Below are 20,998 nucleotides of genomic sequence, written 5' to 3'. Positions count from 1 at the left end.
ACTACTTGTAATCACCACAGACCCACCCAGGAACCAGTGAATTATCCCATGCATCTGACAAAGTGGGTATTCACCCACGAAAGCTTATGCTCCAAAACGTCTGTTAGTCTATAAGGTGCCACAGGACTCTTTGCGGCTTTTTACAGATCCAGACTAACATAGCTATCCCTCTGATACTTGAATTATCCCAGTTACTGTTTAGAAAATAAAAATGCTTAGGGAAGCAATATTCTAAACACCTTACAAATCTGTGTGGGAACACAGCTTCTGCATGTCCAGCTGTTGAGAAGACAGTTATTAGATACCATGGATGGACACCCCAGACTTGGAGTGGAAAAGGAGGTTTCCCTGGAAGAGATCAGTTCAACCTGAACTAGGATCTCAAACTAGTTTGATTTCCATAGGGCCAAGGAGGTTCAGATCTGAATCTTCAGCTTCACAATCACCCCTACAGCTCAGACTAAACACAGAAAAGGGGAGGTTTTCCCAGATCTAGCTCAGATACTCTCAAACGTTCACCAGTGTCAAATTCAAACTGGAGATCTGGTTCAGCCATCAGCCTCAATACGAACCCTACCCTCAGCACATTGTAGATCAGAACACTTGACTCACTCTCCAAGAACAACGTGAATACGTACCATGTTCATAACTGTGAGGATGAACCTTTGGGCTGCCTCAGCTCCATGGTACTGCACCATATCAGCATCAGCCACTACCAGGGTTTCTACTGTATACTCATTGGTGAGTCGGATGGCATTTCTTCGCTCTCGCCAGTCATTCGCTGGTTTCATCTTCTTTTGTCTCTTCTTTTCTAGAAAATAAAGTATATATTAAAGGCTCCTTTAGCTCTAGCAGGTAGATCACAGTAACATATACCATACTGTAGCTGAGACTTCCCTCCAAATTCAGCCTGGATTGGCCTTAAATTAAATTAAGTTTCCATGTGATCTGTCCATCACTGGAACCAATCAGGAGTTTCCATTATAAATACATGCATAACTGTGTGCATGCATTTGTATCAGACCATGAAAATCTATGAAAAGAGAGGAGGGAAAAGATGGGTGTACTGTAAAAGAGTGAATTTAAAAAAAAAAAAAAAAAAGCAGAATGTAGAGAATAAGTTGCAGTTGAACCAGAAAAGGAATCACACTGTTGCAAGAACAACAGAAACTGAAAATCCTGCTCCTAAACAAAAGCATCTGAACATTTTAATGGAACAAAATGATAGTCATGGAAAGTCTGCTGAAGAAAGGTGACATAGGCCAGATTCAGGATGGGGATAGTATTGTGGCAGCATTAGACAACTATGGAATGAGCGCTCAATGACAATTTGGGGAATTTTCTCTATCTTTTACCCTTGGAAGGTTTTGTTTTGGCCAAAGAAGTTGCAAGAAACTCCTGTGGCTGCTATTACGATTGGTGCACTTTAAACATGCACATGACATTAAATGTTATTTAGCAACTGGAGCAGACTACCAAAAGATGCGGTAGATTCTCCATCACTTGGAGTCATTTTTTCCTTTAGAAAAAACCTGAGTTGCTGGGCTAGAAATCACTGGGTGAAATCTATGGCCTGAAATATGCATGAGGTTAGACTAGATAAACATAATTTTTGGCCTAAAATTCTATGGACCTAAGAAAACCAGAACCATTTTGAGGGAGTCCAGAGATGAAGCAATTGTCAACTACTATATAAGGAAAAATAAATACTAGATGGTGTGAACTTAATCACTTCAGTGAGGAAATTAAAGCAAAAGCCAAGTGACAAAATACATTAATAAAGCTGCCCCATTCAAAGATGAGAAATGTTACACATTTCAAAGCTCAGGGAGAGATGTGTAAAGCATCTGACGAATGATTAACGGACAAGCTGGACACAGATGTAACGTTAAAGCTATACTCCTCATTACAGTCAAAGTGTATTCAAGTTTTCAGTTGTAAAATGAAAGAAAAGCAAATGAGTATCGAGAACCAATTTATTCTGCAATACGTAAGATACCAAATCCCAGTATTCACTGAAATTATTAGCACTTGTGCTTATCGCTAAGGGTGAAAAATATTGTAGTAAAGATTCTGCAACCTTTGCTCCTGTGAGTACTTCCACTAAAATCATGGCACTACTTGTGGAATATGGGCACGATCCATGGAGTAAAGTTCCCCATCAGGGTGGCAGAATCCGCCCCTACATTCCCATATAAAGCAGTGATATAGTACATGTCGTATCTGACAATAAAGTGGACATAATTTTATTTCACGCTGCAAATAAATCAAAGAGCCAGAGCATTCTAAAAACACGCTTCCTTGCTTTCCAAAGCAGAGAGTTTTACTGTTTAGTTGTTGAGAGAAAGAGATTTCTTCTGAGCACCGTCTATTGTGGAACTTGCCTGGGAAAGCAACATTCTGCAATGTGAAGATCCCGGTTTACAAAGTTTATTCTGTGATGCTGGTTTTCCAGAGTCTCTTACATAACTCAGCTTGAATTGCCCTATATTACCAGTCTGGTAAATATGCTAGCATCCCGATAGTCCGTTTCGCCTGAATGAATCTGTTTTATTCAGGCAGCCAGACGCCAATGGTTGTTAGGCTTCCTCATGCCCACCTGAAACTGACAAGAGCACTTCTGTTCATTCATACATTCATTCCATCTCATCAATGCACACATTCACACATGTTCATCCCAGCCTCGCTCACAGTTATCTGGCAGTCATTCCCGCACTGCTCTGCGCAGGCTTTTGTCCCTTAGGCATCAACTGTCAGCACTTGGTGCATTTTTTTAAACTGAGAAAACAGCCATGACGTTCGGTTTTTTTTTTTTTTTAAACGCACTTTGGAAATACCCTGTTGCAGATAACAGGATAGACAGGAGCATCTGTGTAAGCCAGAAGGGTTAATTACATCTAAAAGGTGCCCACAAATAATGAAGATCTACACGCTGCCAGCTAGGAGGAAAACAAGCCCTAGTACCAGACTGCACAGCAGTTACAGAAAACCATGCAATCATTACAAAGCTGCCTGCAGAGGAGGAGAGCTGTACATTCTTGAGTGCCTGTGAAATGAAATAAAAATGGACTGACTGTGAATATTAGAAAGTAGGAGAGCTGAGCACCCCTTCAACTTGCCAGCACTGAAAGGGAGATGACTTCACTCAAATTCAGTGAATAAGCTTCTGTGTTCTCTCTGTCCGTCCACAGAGTCCCTAGTCCTGAGCAGCAGCACCTTAATGGTTAGCATATGAATATGTACGCTGGGCTGCAGGAGATTCATTCCATTCAAAACATTTTCAAGCGATAGTTGGCATTTCTGAACCTCCTCCTGGTGAGTGGCATCTTACTGGAAAGCGACAGCATTTCCCCAATAGAATCGAAGTCCTTGTAATTCCCTAATGAACTCAAGGTACCGATCTTCAGCTGGTGTGACACAGCCTAGCTCCACTGTGCTAGGCTGACTGACACCAGTTAAAAATCTGGCCCTAAGCCTTTAACAATCAAAGGAGCATACCTTAGATCATTTTTAACTCCCCCCCTCAAATTAAACACACTCATTTTGAAGTGTGCTATAAATATAAATCACACAGCGGCGTGGGCCAGCGTCAAATGCAAGAACGTTTTTACACGGTTGCCATAAAATCCAGCAGGAGCCAATACAGACTGCAAGAAGGATATGCAGTGCATTGGATTAGATTCATGCATTTTAACGCCAAAAGGGATCATTATGATCACCTAGTTTTGGTAGCCTGCAAAGCACAGGACCAGAGATCTTCACCCAGTAATTTCTGCATCAAGCATTAGGTGGACAGAAGGTTTCCGCAATAAAATTGTATTTAAAAGGACACTTGGACATTCCTGCATGCAGATACAATGAGCCAGTTATAAGCAACTTTGTGTTTCAGGGAATCATGTAAGGTAAGAAGTCTATGGAATTAAAAAGCTTCCCAAACACACAGATGAGAACTGAGGGGCTCACGTTTCACACAGTGCAAGACAGGGCATAGGACATAAAGAATGAAATCCAGATCATCTATGTACACCTGGAATCTACCTGTCTGGACAGCAGGCCCCTATCAGCACGAATACAGTATGTGCAGGGGGAATGCCTGACATTTAAAAGGCACCACAACTAATTGCAAAGGATTTGGGTAATGTCCACTAGCGTTTTTCTGTCCTGCCTTTGGAAAGAGTCAAACCTTTCTCTTGCCATTTTAGATTCTCTCTACATCAGGGTTTCTCCCTGAATTAGCAAGCCAGTAGTAAAAAAGTTCTTTACTTCATAGAGTAAGCTAAGATCTAATCTCCTCCCACTGCTCTCCCAAAGCAAGTACACTTTTATATTACAGAGACAGAGAAAAGCCTCTTGGTGAAAGTACATCTCCAGAGTCACCTAGCTGGCACAGAAGGGCATAATTCCTTGCACCAGCCTTGACATTATGCTGAGGTGGGGGGTTAGAAGAGGGTCTCTCTGTAGCCTTTCTTCACGGTTTCTGCTGTGGAGAAGCAGTTTCAAGTTGCACCAGTGGAGGCTGCTGAAGAGATGCTGAAACAGCACATGTGCTGGTCATGCCCCTTTCAAGCCAGTACCATCCACTTTTCCTGTCCCACTGGTCTCCTATGCTCTTTTCCCCACACACGTCTTGCAGATCTGAGCCAGGAATGACAGAATATTGTATAGCAGCCAGGTAGGGAAAATGCAGAGCTGGCAGCCCTGTTGGGTCCCAAAGATTTTCAGATTTCCTGCTACAGCTGGTGGGGAAAAAAATCCTACAGCTTGGTTATGCAGGGCAATCCTCTGCATCCCCAGACAAGCGGAATAGCTCTCGCGTGCAGGGGGCTGGCACTCATCCCAGCTGGCATTCTGAGGCCCTTCACATCCAATGCCCACTTGTTCCTTGCTGGTGACACAACTATGATGCGGCTTTTGTGGAATTTTGAAGTGTTCCTTTAAGAACTTCCCCCCCCCCACACACACACACACACACTTTGCTATTACTAAAGCCCTTCCTTTTTTAGGTGGTCGTTCTTGCCTCGTAACCCAAAGTGACTGCTATTAATAGAGGCGGCCCTGGACTTGAGTCAAGAAGTCTGAGCGTGGCAATGACTGAACTGTGAAAAATGCCTAAGCAAAAGAACAATAAAGTCCGAGCACTCACAGTGTTCACTCCGCTTCCTCACTCTTGGTGGAAAAGAAGCCACTCACGGGTCAAGGGAAAAGTATGCCCACTGCCCTGGAGCACAACCTGGGCTCTGAGGAGCAAGGCTGGTGTCCGGGGGGCATGCTACAGTCAGCTGCTCTGCTGCTCATCTGTCCTTCAGCGGTAGGCTGAGAAACTAGCTAAGGTTTGAATGTAGCAAGTGGGACCTACTTGTACAAGGTTGTGAAACTGCAGCTGTGCAAAAATTTGATCAATGTGTTTCTGGGGGTGGGGGTGGGCAGTCATGCAAACCTTTGGAAAATCTCAATGTGCACAGAATTAACACCCCTCTCCCAGAAGGTCACTTGGGTTGGCCAACTTTAACAAGGTTTCCATCCACAACCTCAAACTCCTCATCACCTCTTCCTCCGCTCACCTTGAAACTCGGCTGACCTCGCATAAGTTTGGGAATCTGGGTTCTTAAGCTCCTATGCTCACCAAGAACTTCCAATGCGAAATATATTAGGGGAAACAGAGGAATCTGTCAATCCACGAAGAGCTCTGATGGTCAATGGACAACTTAGAGCGATACCCTAAATTAGGGTAAAGCTAAACAACATAAACTGCTTTGCTCGAAGTTCTCTTTGCTCTGTATGATATTCATCACTATACAAATGCCTTCTCCACCAGCTGGCTGAGGAAATTATATTAGCATTTCCATACTCACACAGGGCCAACAGCTTCAAACTGGACTCTCACCGGACGCCCCTGCTTCCACACATGCAACCACTTTTGCCTGCATTACCGAGACAAGCCAGCATCTGTATGTTGAACTGGGGAAATTAGATGTACAACTACCCCATCTGAATGCAAACTGAGTGCACAAACCGACTGTTATGGATACAAACAGCTCAAAAGTGGGGACAAAAGATTAGAGACCACAGCTGAAAATCCACCCACAAATGTGTGCGTCTTGTACCCAATATAACTGAGTAGAGGTATCCAACTTATAACTTAACTTAATAGAGGTATCAAAAAAAAAAAAAAACCCACTCTGAAACAGGGGGTCTTGCCGTCGTCCTATCTGAGGTATGAACCTTGAGTGGATGATCCTTCCACGAGCACATGAAATCCCAAACTAAAACAACATCAGCCATTCAAACAGACTAAATGCTTAGTAGAATCTTCATTTGAACAAACTGTTCTTACAAGTTTTGTGGTGCCCATGTTACGTGCTAGCGTGACAGCATCAAGGGCACCCCCGTCGCTGGGCCTCACCCTTTTCAGCCCTCATGTACGTTGCTATAGTGAAAACTACAGAATTTGGTCACCTTTCCATGACATATCATTTAAAAAGTGGGATACCAAAAGAAAGGAAACCCAACTATCCCTTTAAAAGAGGATCAATTCTGAATTTAACACAACAGACACGGTGAAGTTATTTTTCAGGGCCATTCTCAGGCAGTCTAGTCCCAAACTTTACATTAATTGAAAGTTTTCAGAATCTGATAGTAAAAAAAATAAAAATCCATTAAACAGTTTTTGGAAGCCATGTACCTACAAAAAGGTGGGGGCAAGAGGGAGTTTGTTTGGGTTTTACCTTCCCTGGCGTGTTTGCAACCCAGAGAGTAAAGAGCTGCTGTGCTTGAGGGCCAGGAGGTGAGGTTAACTGGAAACAAAAGGGAAACTTACATGTCTAGGTTCAGTTCCCAAGAAGAGGGAAAAGCAAAATCTAAACAAAGTACATGCGTGTTCCATTGTTAGACTGAATAATCCCACGGGGCTGCCAGAAACACAGCACAGGATGTTTGTTTATTTAAAAATACATTGATTTAACCTGAGCATGATTCTCTTGCATCTTTCACACTTGGTTTAGTTTCGATGGCAAAGCAGCTCTCAAACTGTTTATTGAACAGCTTCTTCGAAAGAGTCCAACAGCTCAATAGCACTGAGGCGAAGGCACAAACGCCATGTGACTCAATGCCCTGTTTGCTAAACCCGGGTATCTAACTGCTGGCATTTATAACAGAGAGATTCAGAGATGCTATGGATTCACTAAGCCCCCGTCTTAGGTTTCCGAAGAACTTTACATAGTTGGCAGAGCATTCACTGAATATGTTACTACGCTGAATGGGATGCAGTACACATGCCACTCTAAAGAAGGCATCACAGGAAGGCCGTTACAGTGCAGGCTGATACAGAGGTGTGAATTCCAATTTCACTGCAGATGTTCTTTCACACAGTGGATCTGATCCAAAGGTCATGGATGTCAATGGAAAGATTCCCACTGCTTCCCCTGGGCTTTCCATCAGGCCCTCTGCATGTCAGCTACCTTGCAGCTGCAGGTTTCACATACAGAGGAACAGAGTTAGATTTTTTTTTTCCCCCTCAAAAACCACAGCAATCCTGAAGAAAAAGCACATTAACTCCAGAGATTTTCCTCCCTGCTCCACTCCTGACAAGTGCTTCCTTGGCACCTTTCCTCTGGCTGGAAAGGAAGCTAAGTAACTCTTTCTGGACCTACTGCGTGTACTGAGACAGGGCCACCCCCTCGCCCAGAACTAAAGGGCCGTCCCCTCAACCATGGAACCACTGAACCCAAGCCACTACTGAAATCTTGGGGCAACAAATGAAAAAACAGGAACAGAAGTCAGGGGCAAAGGCTGAAAATCAGGGACCCATAAGAGGACACTGGGCAGAGACCCGACAGGAGGTACGAGGTAACAGATGGAGACTGACGAGGAGGTATGAGGGATCGCAGGCCTCGACCTCGGGCCCATGGGTACCCAGGCAGTATTCAGACCATGGCCATCACCCAGCAGCTCACCTGAACTGGTGGAGAAGTAATCCAGCAGAGCTCTAGCTTGCAAAGGGCCCCACCCACAAAGCTCCTGACTGTGTGTCCATGGAGGAGGTGCAGGGAACATGCAGCCAGAACCTCAGCAGGAGCCGTAAGAGGAGCATTAACCTGATGAACGCTACTTATACACAGGGCCGGCTCCAGACCCCAGCGCGCCAAGCGCGTGCTTGGGGCGGCATGCCGCGGGGGGCGCGCTGCCTGTCGCTGGGAGGATGGCAGGGGGCTCTGGTGGACCTCCCGCAGGCATGCCTGCGGATGCTCCACCGGAGCCGCGGGACCAGCGGACCCTCCGCAGGCACGTCTGCGGGAGGTCCACCGGAGCCGCAGGACCGGCGACCGCCAGAGTGCCCCCCACGGCGTGCCGCCGTGCTTGGGGCGGCGAAATTCCTAGAGCCGCCCCTGCTTATACACATGCCTGGGTTTCCCACTGCGGAAAACGGACACTAGCAGCAATTCAGAAAAAATCCCCAGACACTGCTGTAGGGGCTGGCAGAGCCCGTGCTCGCCTCCCAATGGAACACGGTGTCTTCGTCATCTCTGCTACGCATGCGCTTGGCGCAAACTGCCCCACACACTGGGATCAGAAGCCTGCTTTCAAACCTTGGGCCTGGCAGGCCGCTGCTTCGCAGAGTCACATGGCTAGCAGCAGCAGCCAAGGCGAGTTTTAACAATCATCAATATCATTTCTGGTGCATCATTCCCCATACAAACTAAAGAGTTTGTTGGTTGTGTTGTGCATGGAGTCCCCTCTGCTAGTGTAGAAGGCAGCAGCAGAAGGAAATTCCCTCTGGGAAATGGATACACAATGCAGGTCAAGCTGATCACCCCTTCACCCATTCCCACCTGTTACCTCTCCTATTTGTGAAAGGACAGGGCTGGGGGTGGGGGGAAGGACGGGACACAGCACCTCCACAACTCTCCGTTTTAATTCTGCTCTCTGTCACAGGTCTGATACCAGCTGATTTGTGTATTCACGCTTGGCAGAGTAAGCAATTTATTCTTCAAAGTGTCACACAGCATCGATCGACTCTTGCTGACTGCAATGGCAGCTAGGGGCACTCAGCAATTTGCAGGATTAGGCCCTAGGAAAATAGATCACTCTATCTCCCCCACCAAAACCATCAAAAGCTATTACTTTTCTTTATACAGCAATTTTCAGCACAAATCACTTCACAAAGATATCCTCATTCGTACAACACTTCGGGGGATACATGTCACTTCACTGGCTACTGACTGTGGGGGAAGACGGCGGCACCCAAGAGTTTGTGACAGGAAGTAATGGACTCTGCAATCCATTTTCAAGCTGCAAAAGAAATTTTCTTGAGAGACTCTGATTACACAAGTTGGAATGTAGCCAGCACACCAAAGCGAACACCCTTACTCTTGTCAAAATGCCATTCATCTCCAACAACATGTGATCAGGCCCTCGTCCTCATGACTTAATAAAGGTCAGCACCCCGGTAAGCACAATGGCCCCATATATCTTATTGGATCAATGGTCCGACCGAAGCTTGGAGGAAAGGCTGCCAACGCCTGAATTACCACCACCACTTCTTCCTATGCCACCGGGGTTTTCTTTGGAGGTCTCGATCCAACAAGAAACACAGCTCATCTTATAAGATCCCAGTCAGAGGAGACATATTAAAATTAATACAGAGCAGCAGCATAGTGTAGTGGACAACTATTCCTGGCTCTGCCACTGACCTGCTGAGTGACCTGGGACAAGTCACGTCTTGTCTCCATGCCTCAGTTTCCCCTCCCATTCATCGTCTGTGCTATCTAATTGGACTGTAAATTGTGGCGCCAATCACTGCACAAACATGCAGTAAGAGATAATCTTGCCTGGAGCCTTTTGGAAGCTACTAGAACACAAAAACTTTGTTATGTTTGTGTGGGAGTGTATAGCCTATGAAACGTCAAACCTAGGCATCTGACACGTGAAGAATTTAGTTCAATAATAAACAAACAATAGACCTGCACAGGCCTTTACAGCCAAGGATCTCAAAGTGCTAAACTAATATTAATATGCCATGAAAAATTACCACAAAAATGACATCACGGGGTTCCAGGTTTATTTTTTCTTAGTGAGTCTTCAGGAAACGTGCTTAGTTTACAAAGAGTCTTTTTGCGAATGTCAGTCCGGACAAACTCAGCCTGAGCTCTGACAGCCAACCTATTATTACTCCTGGTGGGGCTGAGAGAGCCAGAAGAGATTCCACCCAACCAGGGGCTACACATCTATAACTGAGGGCAGAGTCTGGTCCCCTTGACTGGAACTCCACCACCCTGCTATCTCCCCTGGAGCTCCAACAATATAACTGAAAGCCCTGCACGGGAAACTTAACACTTCTTCTGCACAAGCCAGAAGTGAATCCCCATAACTGCGGCTGGCTCTGCAGCACGAGCATAATAGTTATTTTTAATCCCTAATGTAAGCAGATACGTCGGATTACACAGGCAGCAGATCTGCTGAGAAAGAAGCTGCCAATTTATGAAGCCACTTTCCGAGCCAATTTAAGCTTCACAACACCCCTGCCAGCTCAGTATTATTAGCCCCATTTTACAAATAAGGAAATTGGGCCTCAGAGAGCGAGGTTAAGCTCCAAATTTTCAAAATGGCCTTTGATTTTGAGTGCCTCTGTTCTGGGGTGCCCAATATTAGATATCTAGGGGGGCCCAGAACCTACAGCTCCAAGCAACAAAGAAATCTGCAGCTGTTAAGATCCTTGGGGGGGGGGGGGGGAGATCACCTCAGAGGCGTTCTAGTGTTGGCCACTCAAAAGTAGAGGTGCCCAAGATTAGTCCAAGTGATCTGCTGAAGGTGAATGGCCTAGCTGGGACTAGAACCCAGGAGAATCCTGATTCCCAGTCCCTGGCTCTATTCCCTAGGTCTGATGCTTTCGTTACGGTGATATAGATATTAACAGACTCTTTCTTCAACTAAAATGCTAAGCAGCATCTAGTAGCTTCCTACAATCCACCTGACTGCCTTCCTTTTCAGAAGGACAACAGGAGGAACAGCAGCATCCTGAAATTAAGGACTGTGTCACCCAACTTTTTAGCTCAATAGCACCTGCCAGCTTAAATTTTGTTAAGCTACAAAGGAATCTAACTTTTACTAGGAGCTGAACAAGGGAGTAGAACAGCTCTACTCTGACCAGATCCCGAGCGGGTGGGAAAGAATCTACACAATGCTTATATTTGGATGCATCTGTTTGCTTCTCTTTTGCACTTGTCCAGGGAGGGACATGAACACAGGGCCACTCCCTGCTCTGCATTATAACTGCTGCACTTGTGCTCGGAGTTTCAGACAGCATGGATCAGTGCTGTAGTCACCTACACCACACTCCCAAACCAGTGGTGAAATGGCCCTAAGGCTGATATTTACCAACAAGAAGGGGTCTCTGACTTGATGTTAATTCAGCTCTAAACTTGCTATTCAGAAAGCTAGGGCCCTGAAGAACTCCCTAGAGCTACCCGCCGGGTTTGCAGGATCCGGTTAGTGCTAATGTAAATGCTTTTAATGCCTGCAAACATTTAATTAAATTACACCTTCAGCACTGCTTATTGTGGAAATCTTCTTTTTAATATTTCAGCAGAGGCTTCCTAATATGGGCTAACACAGGTTGCATTACATCTCTCTATTTTTAGTGCGCTTGGTTTTTTGGCCATAAAAACTGCTACTTCAGACCAAGTCAAACCTGCAGAGAAAACACAGCTAAGAGACAATGATTAAAGATGGGGAAAGTCATCATATGACTAATACATGTTTAGAACTTATACCTGTTTGAGGACAATGTTCCACACATTTGATGCCTGAAAACTAGCACCTATTTAAACTATTACCAGCACTGTTCAATTGGATTGCAAGAAACTGAAGGTGAGAAGAAACCCCATTGTTATTTTGTGGATAAAAATATGTCGACTTTCTTTGTTTTTCCTCTTATTTGCTGCTCTCCATGCAGCACATTTGCGGGCATTTCATGAAATCCGTGGTACATTTAGCTGAACAATGAGTTTTAAGACAGACTTGCATTTAGGAGTAATTTATGGGGTCTGTGTCATAAGCATTAAATAACAACCTTTCATCCAAAGACAGTCTGCTCTCTTTCATGCTCCTGGGCTGTATTTTATATCAAGCCCCTTCGACGTAGAGAGACCTTAATACATCACCAGAGACCTTTGGAAAAGTTATTAGGGAACTTTACATTTCCCGACGAAACAGAACGTTTTATGAGCTGGTTAAGAGAGATTACTATTTCGTAATGTGGTTAGACTCTATCTTTTTAACATGGATTTTTCCCTGCCCTCCAAGAAACCTTGAAAAAATCCTTTCCCACGCACTGGATTGCTGCTGGTATATGAAATATGCCAAATACACTGAGCCAGGTTTTCAGCTAGTCTAAATCGGTGTAGTGCTACTGAAGTTAACGCCGCTAGGCCTATGTCCACCCGCTGAGGATCTGGCTCATTATATGTAATATGTTATGTTTGTGGGCCCCCCGCAACAACCGTAATGAGACTATAAATAAATATTAAAATGACACAACACAAGCCTAGTTTTTATATTGCCATTTGAGGATTCAACAAGACTTCATACAATACCTAGTGGCTGATATGAAACGGTAACATTTTCAAAAGCTCCAAGTGCTTAAGAAGCAAAATCCTGCAGAAATGTGGCACTTGGGCTCCTAAATACAACTGATTTTCAATGAGACTAAGGGCCTGTCTACACAGTGAGTTCTAGCAGTATGCTACGCCACTGTCACTGCACCGTAGCAATCTCCACAAGGGACGGTTACTGCACACCCTGGCTTGCTCCACCGCAACTCACCATGTAGATAAGCCCTGGGTACCTCAGTCTCTAAGTCACTTTTGAAAATGGAACTTCGGTGCTTCTGAAAATTTGATGCAAAGGCTAATTTTGCTCAGGTGACATCACTGTGTAGCTACATTTGGGGGTGTTGACAGAGTCAGGCAGAAATGTCATTGTACTTTTGCCCTGTGTTTCAACAGGACAGTTACTGTTTAAGCCGACTGCCTGTCCCATGCTGAAGGCCACAAACTCATGAAGTGGAACTTTAGGAAAAGACAAACAATGACAGAACACACGGGTTACTGGCTAGGCAGCTGAGATCACGACACACTGCAGCCATCAGAACCGTCTCCCTGCTGCATTGTGGTTTCTAGTTTGGTGGCTGTATCCACCGTTGCCAGAGACGTTAGCTCTTTAGCACAGAGACCATCTTTTCATTATTATAGTACCTACCACAATAAGGGTCCAACCCCTGATTGTATCACACTAGCGGCTACAAGCCCCAGATTATTAACATTAATAAGCCAGCTGTTAAGAAAATGGCTCAACGATCTGGTGCCACCCACCCTGGTGTAGCAATGACAGCATAGGTCAGGGCATTATAACAAGGTTTTGCACCATACATAAATTCTGCATCTAACTCCCGTACAATTAGGCCCAGGGTCAGAATGTGTTGTACACCATAGATGGAATCATTAGATTAACTTTCTACATACAGGGCCAAATTACTCCCCAGCATAGGAAAACCCAGGAGAGCCAGTGGCAAAGGGAGGGGGAACTTGAAAAGATTCCCTCTTGTAGACTTGTCTCCGAGGAAGATGGATCAAAGAGCTGCCCACAAACCCAACGGATCCTAGGCAAGAAAGGGAACCAATGGGAGCCCAGGGCACTCCGCAGCATCTCTGACCCTTGCCATCGGGAGCACAGCTCCAGTGGACCCACTTCTAAACGGGGAGTCCCACAGAGAAAAGGCCATGGAAAATAAAGCACAAGAATGTATTCCCTTTCCACCGCGAGCATCACAGGCCTGGTGACGGGGGATTACTGGTCCCCTACCCCCAGCCCTACCCCTTCCTCTCCCTGGCTTGCATGCTGCCCATTCCCTGTCCACTGCATAGCCCTGCGCGGGGTCTGTGGTGGGTGGGGAATGGAGATGCTGCTGGGGGGGGACTAAGCCCCCACTCCTGTTCAGGATGAGGTGTTCCATGCACAAATCTTGGGGCCATGATTAGCCCTACAGTTTGGGCATGGTATGATGGATGACATAGGAATGCAGGGGCATCTATTTATGCATGCGCACGCTTTCGTATCTATGTATGAAATGCTCCAGACAAGCCATGTTAAGAACACAGGGCGCATGCATAATGCCAATGCAGCATCAACACGGGCCACTGTCCCCTCCACGTGTTATTCCAGGAGTCATTTGCCTCCCAGCAAGTTACCCCGGTGCCTCTCAGAAGAGGAACAAGGGTGACCTGTGCAGCGTAGCCCTGTGGGAGCGTCACCAGCTGGACTAAAGGTGACGTTTTACAGATGTTTAATGACAACCCTTACAAAGTCCCCAGGGAGCAGTTCAGCTCCGTTTCCCTCTCCCCTGGCACAGCTCCTCGTGGGAAGGATGATGCTTTTGCTATTTGGGAGGCAAAGGACAAGGCCTTTGGGAAGGGTCGGGTTCCACACTTACCAGTCACAGGTGAACCCCCAGATGGGGCACTTTTGCTTTCCCTTTCTTCCACGTTAATTTATTTTGCTTTCTTCCTATACGCACTCCCCCTCCCCCCGGAGCCATCCCACCAGCTGACATGCGTCCTTCCAGGTGAGTACGGTGACCTGTTACAGGCCCACTGCAGCCACTGGGAATCCTTCCACCGGCATCTACTTGCACTGGACCCACGTGTATGATCAGTAACAGTAACCTAACAATCCCAGGTTTCAGGGGACTGTCCTGGTCTGACCCCCCCCCAAATCTCCTGTCCCACAGGGCTGGCTGGGCTCAGCTCCCTGCTCCAGGTGTTGCAACCTTGCCCCGGTGCGTGAGGGCACCGCGCTGCTCAGGTCTGGCCCCAGCCCCCTAACAGGAGAGCAGCTGGGCCAAATTTAGCTCAGCTGACCCTGCAGCGTGGGGCGGGGGCAAACCTCAACGGCACTGCAATGTGACCCCATGCCAGGTAGCAAAGCCTGGCTCCAGGAGACAAGCCCAGCCAGCACAAGGGGACAGGAGCTGCCGCTATGGGGTGGGCACACAGCAATTTCACTCTACCATTCCTCCTCAGGCCTCCCTCCTGGGGGCAGCACCTGACCCCCTCTCTCCCCACCCCCAAGACCTCCCATTCCCTGGGAGAAGGACCCATCCCGCTTCACCCTTTCGAAAGGTGGGAGGTAGAATCATTGCTATTTAAAACCTCATCATCTGAAGCTTCCCTTATTTATTTTTTTACCCCCCACCCCCAAACAAAATAATCCAAGTGGCGCTAGTTCACTTTACTGTCCACCGAGTTACAAAGGTTCAGAAGGAAAAACTAAAAAAAGAGCAGCTTTGGTAAGTTCTAAGAACACATGAAAAACTACTAAGAATTGGTAAATATTCAAAACCATGGCACTCCCAGAGCTTAAAACAATAAACCCTTTAATTTATATTTGCACATGCGTGAGTGTTGGTATGTATACACAATATACAGTTCCACACTATATAAGTATATATAAAATGTATAGTGTCTAAACATATTTCTTCAACACTTGCAGTCTCTGAGTGTGCATGCCAATTTTCAGCCTGTGTGATATTTGACAGCCAAGTTACAAGCCACTGCAAACGCGGGTCCCTAATGGAAATCTGGATAGTTCCTTAGTTCTAGTTCTTAGTAATGAGGTCTTTTATTCCCATGAGAAAGCTTGGAAGCAAGCCGCTCGCATATCATTTCCATGCCGTTTCACTAGGAATGGACCTCGGGGTGGCAGAGAGGATTATTTTTTTTTTCTGTTTCTAAACTCCATGTGCACAAAAGTTAATCCAAACCAGACAGAAGTCAATTAGGTCATTAGTGTGCTAAGCCTATTAACAACCATGACTTACATTTCTTTCCCGCAACAATGAAAAACATTCAGGAGTTTGCTTTTAAGCAGGAAGGCCCATGAGCAATTCCATTATTTTCTGACATTGCACCTTGTGGCAGTGGCTGCTTGGACCAGCAGAAGAGTCCTACATTGTACATTTGAGCTTCACTTCCACCTGGCAGGTTTACAAACTCAGTCCCGGAATGCGGCACACAAGATGAACCTTGCCAGAGCGGAAGGACAGTCTTGTGGTCAACGTCCAGGACTGGGATTCAAGAGGTTTGGGCTGTTCCCAGCTGTCACAGATGCCCCATGTGACCTGGGGCAGGTCACCTAGGATCAGCTCCAAAGCCCATTAAGTCAATGGGAAACTTTCCATCAACTTCAACAGGTTTGGCTCAGGCTCGTAATCTCCCTCATGGGGTTGACACTGACCTATATCTCCTGAATGTTATCAGGGTAGAGTCGCAAAAAGCTGCAAGGTGCTCAGATACTATGGTATTGATCACCATCCAAAAGCTGTAAATAAACAAGGAGCACAGTATTGCAAAGTTCTGGGCTCCCTGGACTCCAACGGAACAAATGAGCAAAGGGAGCTCTGCATCATGCAGAACTGACTTTAGTTTTGGAGTGGCAACCCACTGCGTCTCAGTGGGACTATAAGAATGAAGGTGTAGATGAATAATGAGTGGTAATGTGCAACACTGCACGCGCCTAGGCTGTTTTCCTGACAAGCACAGTTTAAACTATTGATGATCACGTTTTATACTACTGTAGTAAAAATTGTATTTGCTGTAAGTAATAGAGATGCAGCAACTACAGCACGTAGCCGTCAAATCTTTTCTGGAAAGCCTGAGAGGTCCAAAACGTTGTATGTGCAAGAGCAACCTCTGGTATGAGACATGTCATCCTCAATAAGGGGGATCCCAGGCTGCAGAATTCTGATCAAGATCTTGTTCTCCCCGCAGTTCAGGGGTGTTTGGAGCCAGGGTTTGGGGGTCTGAACCCATCACAACAACAGCCACTGGTGAGGTAAGAGCTCAGCTCTACACAACACACAAGAGAAAACAGGGTCTCCGCTTTAAACCACGTTCTGTCAACAATCAGCAACTAACCAATCAGTGCTGACTATCCAAATTAATGAGCTAATTTCCAAAGGTTAAATCCCCAAACGTGGCATCCTTTAACAAGAGGATATGCAAACTTTCCAAGGCCCTCTGTCCCCTTCACCACAATCACTCCACCTCCCCAAGTCTAACTGCAACTGCCTTTCCTATAGCATGCTGGTTTCAATATCGGTGACCTCCATGGCTGCCACCTCCCTGAATGTCCCATGACAGCTCCTGATCTTCTCTACTCTGCTCAGCATACCTGATAAACTCTACTCCTGATCCCCTCAACTCCCATATCGACTGCTTCCCTGACTGTCCCACCACAACATAGCGTAAAAAAGTGCACACAGCATGAGCAGTTATCTCCCACTGCTCCACCCAGCACAGAGTTCACCCAGAACAAGAAGTGGGGATCAGGAATGACGGGGAAGAGGTAAAGGGAACGAAACACATAGGCACAAATTGCTGCTCACGAAACGAGACCAGGTTTTGCAGAGTATGCAAGAAATGTGTGTGTTCAGCCTTCTAGGACGGATCCCCAGCTAGTGTAAACTGACAGAGATCCGCTGAAGTCAATACGTCAGTTTACACTAGCTGAAGATCTGGCCCCGGATCTTAAAAATGGGAGAAGCCAGGACATGGTCACTAAACACACATTCATACATCTTCTTGGAATCGCTGAGGGTATTTTAATATCACCAGCTGTTTTCTTATTAACATTAAACAAAAAATAGAACAGGGGGGAGGGGGGAGTGGGAACAGCTGCATTTGTTCAATGTTTCCAGTACAGTCGCTACGTACTGAAAGGCTGAGAAGATTTGCAGGGGCTCATAGGCACAAAACTCTCCAAGTGGATACATTTACCCAAGCTTTTGGCTTTTATTTCCCTGGGGTGACTGAAGAGGTTAAAAAAAAAGGGGGTGCGAGGAAAGAGAGGGGAGGAAAATATCAATAGGTAGAGAAATGCTAACGAAGAACACAAGTGCCACTGATTAAATGAGATTCTTGCTCTCTCTTATCCCAATGTTTGCAAAGGAGGCGACTACCACATTCACTTGGAGCTCCAACCTGGGTTCACAGGGCTAGAGAGAGAGCCAGAAGCTCCCTGAGGCTCATCTCCAGGGAAGTGGGACATCCGAATAGGTCATTTCATTTATCTTACCTGATCAAAAGGAAAACCGGTTTTGTGAGCAGCTATTTTAAAAGATCTTTACTCCTAAAATAGATAAGTCAAAATTTGCCAAGAACGTCATGCTGAAAAATCAAGCAAGCAGCAGGAACCAAAGCCAAGCCAGATTTCACGTGTGAAATCTGGGGTCAAACCACCCTTGGCAATTTCAGATTCACATAAGCATTTACAAATTCAATGAGAAATAAGTTTGCTCATCTGGCTGCATAACTTGCATCACTGTTCATATTAAAAGGTGGGCTGCTCCAACAGTCTGAATTCAGATAGATAAAATGTGGGGAGGACAAACTGAATGTTTTTAAATTTTGTACAATTTTTACCAAAAATTAATTATGCCCATCTCTCCCCTCTGCCAGATATTCCGATTATGCATTTCAAACTCTGAGGGAATACACCTTTTCCTTCCTACAAACAATTTCCTGGGATCACGCTCTGTGAGAGGCACCTTTGAATCTTCTTCATTCATAAATAAATTACAAAGCTAGGAGTGTACATGAGAGAGTTTTCTCAGGCAGGGCCTGATCCTGTTCCCACTGACGTCAACTGACAAAACTCCCATTGACTTAAGCTGCTGTAAGATCAGCCTGTTAAAAGTGGAACATTGTACAGTGCCTTCAATCAGGTTCTCACAGCCCTTCACAAGCATCTACATTCGCGACACGGCCAAGTATTGTTCTAACCAATTTAGAGATGAGGAAGCTCAAACACAGTGAGGTTAAAAGATTTGTCCAAGGTCAGAATGCTGGGAGACAGGCATAGAAACCAGGGGTCCTAATTCTCTATCCTGTTACAATCATTCTTCACATTTTCTTGTTACAGTGTAACTCAAAGAAACCCATTTAAGCAAAGGTTTAGACGGGGGTCGGCAACCTTTAGAAGTGGTGTGCTGAGTCTTTATTTATTCACTCTGATTTAAGGTTTTGCGTGACAGTCATACATTTTAACGTTTTTAGACGGTCTCTTTTGATAAGTCTATAGTATATAACCAAACTATTGTTGTATGTAAAGAAAATAAGGTTTTTAAAATGTTTAAGAAGCTTCATTTAAAATTACATTAAAATGCAGAGCCCCCCGGACCAGTGGCCAGGACCTGGGCAGTGAGAGTGCCACTGAAAATCAGCTCGCATGCCTCCTTCGGCACGCATGCCATAGGTTGCCTACCCCGGTTCACACCATATTTATTTTTCAATTATTTAAACATAGGGTTTAAAAGATACCCAGCATATGGGTCTATTTATCTTTGTAGTCACATAATTGACATTTAAACCCTCTTTACCTGAAGTCGCAGTATGATCCATCACCACATCTCATTCATCACTACCTCTCACTGTCCTAAAATTCAGAGCTGGAGCACCGGTGAACACAGACCTTTGACAGAACAACAGTCGTGACTGTAATGCATTCATGCAGTTGATCTCAAACTCACCTGATACGACTTTGCAGTGCTCGGCAGGGACCTGGGACTTAGCAGGATAGGTGGATTTTGAGGCTCGTTTGTGCCTGATGAAATGCTCTCTTCCACTGAATGAGGTCTCTGAGATATTTACAGGTTGTATTAGCAGCTGTTCTGTTCCAATCTGGATATAGCCAATCTGTCCACACAGGGGAAAAAATATTAGTTCCTTTGGCGTCCTAACTATTTTATTTCCTAGATCTCATTGTGCTGACTCAGTGCTCTTCTTATTCCCACCAGATCACTTCACAGCAATGCATTTTCAAGCTCATTTGTGAGTATACTTAGATTTTAAGGCCAGAAGGGACCAAGACAATCATCTAGTCTCATCAGCATGACACAGCCCACAGATTCCACCCGTTGTTTATGTGTTTCAGTAGAAGGTAAGAGTATAGCATCTAGAAGCTACAGCGTGCTAGGTGCTGTGTATACATAACAAAGAGATGGTCCCTGCCTCAAAGTATTTAGCAGCTAACATGAAAGTAGGACTGGAGAATCTGTTCCTTTCAAAAGTTGTGGGAGCACAAATATGCATTTTCCTAACATTTTATAAAAACACTTTATGAACATCAGGGAAAAAAACCTTCTCAATATTAGGATATATTAAACTATGGAGCCAGAAGAGTCTCTGACAAGAAGAGGTGAAAGCTCCACTGATATTTAAAAACTAGATGAGTGAAAGAACTGACAAACAGAACAACCCTGGTACAGCAAAAGGGGATGGGCAGGACTCAGTGTTCAAATACTGCATGGTTTCAGAGATGAAACAGACCAGGGACATATCGTCTTGGAATGAACAAACTAGCTCAGAAAAGCTAGAAAAACCTACCGAGTCCCCAAAGTATAAATACGGGGCCAGATTCACACCTAGCAAACTGGTCTGGTGTTTTGTAGAGTACCCACAACAGCTGGGGGAGGAAGGGGGGGCACTACTGGAGGTTAAGAAGATAGAGAACCATAAGGGGGGTAGAAATGAGAACCACCAAGTACAGGCTAGTGGATCAGCCAAAGAGCCAAGTGCGCTGGAAAAGACACAAGTGTTGGATGAGTCAGGAGGCCAGAGCCGGGGAAAGGGAAAAAGATTTGGTGGGGTTGAGAGATGAATGATAATGGAAAGGATGAGGCCTCTTACGGTTTGGATAAAGCTGAATTTGCTTCAGACACACACCCAGACGGTCAGGGGCTCTTCTTTTTTAAGAACTCTGAAGACCCCAGTAATAAGCTCCCATTGGCTTTTTCTTTGCTGGACTTTCTCTGAAACACTAAGTTTGAACATTTACTGTTACTCAGCATGAACCCCCCACTCCTATAAAAGGAAAGAGCTGCATCTCTCAGGCATGACATTAGAGTAGATTTCCCTACTAATGGAATTCGATCGTCACTGTCTACATG

General features: G+C 45.4%; 1 protein-coding gene across 2 annotated transcripts in view; it reads right to left on the bottom strand.

Annotated features, from left to right (window-relative positions):
* ADAMTS17 (ADAM metallopeptidase with thrombospondin type 1 motif 17) overlaps nucleotides 1-20,998 on the bottom strand; it is a 268,096-nt gene that overhangs the window by 233,018 nt on the left and 14,080 nt on the right. For both annotated transcript variants that reach the window (XM_044980674.1, XM_044980672.1), the window contains exons 3-4: nucleotides 19,580-19,745; nucleotides 639-811 (exon numbers count right to left, since the gene is read on the bottom strand). In XM_044980674.1, coding sequence (XP_044836609.1) covers nucleotides 639-811; nucleotides 19,580-19,745 — 339 coding nt within the window. The remainder of the gene's footprint in view (nucleotides 1-638; nucleotides 812-19,579; nucleotides 19,746-20,998) is intronic.

The sequence above is a fragment of the Mauremys mutica genome, chromosome 11 (genome assembly GCF_020497125.1).
Source record: "Mauremys mutica isolate MM-2020 ecotype Southern chromosome 11, ASM2049712v1, whole genome shotgun sequence".
Taxonomy (NCBI): domain Eukaryota; kingdom Metazoa; phylum Chordata; order Testudines; family Geoemydidae; genus Mauremys; species Mauremys mutica.
The sequence above is the reverse complement of the archived record's forward strand: the minus strand, read 5'-3'. Positions and strand labels throughout refer to the sequence as shown.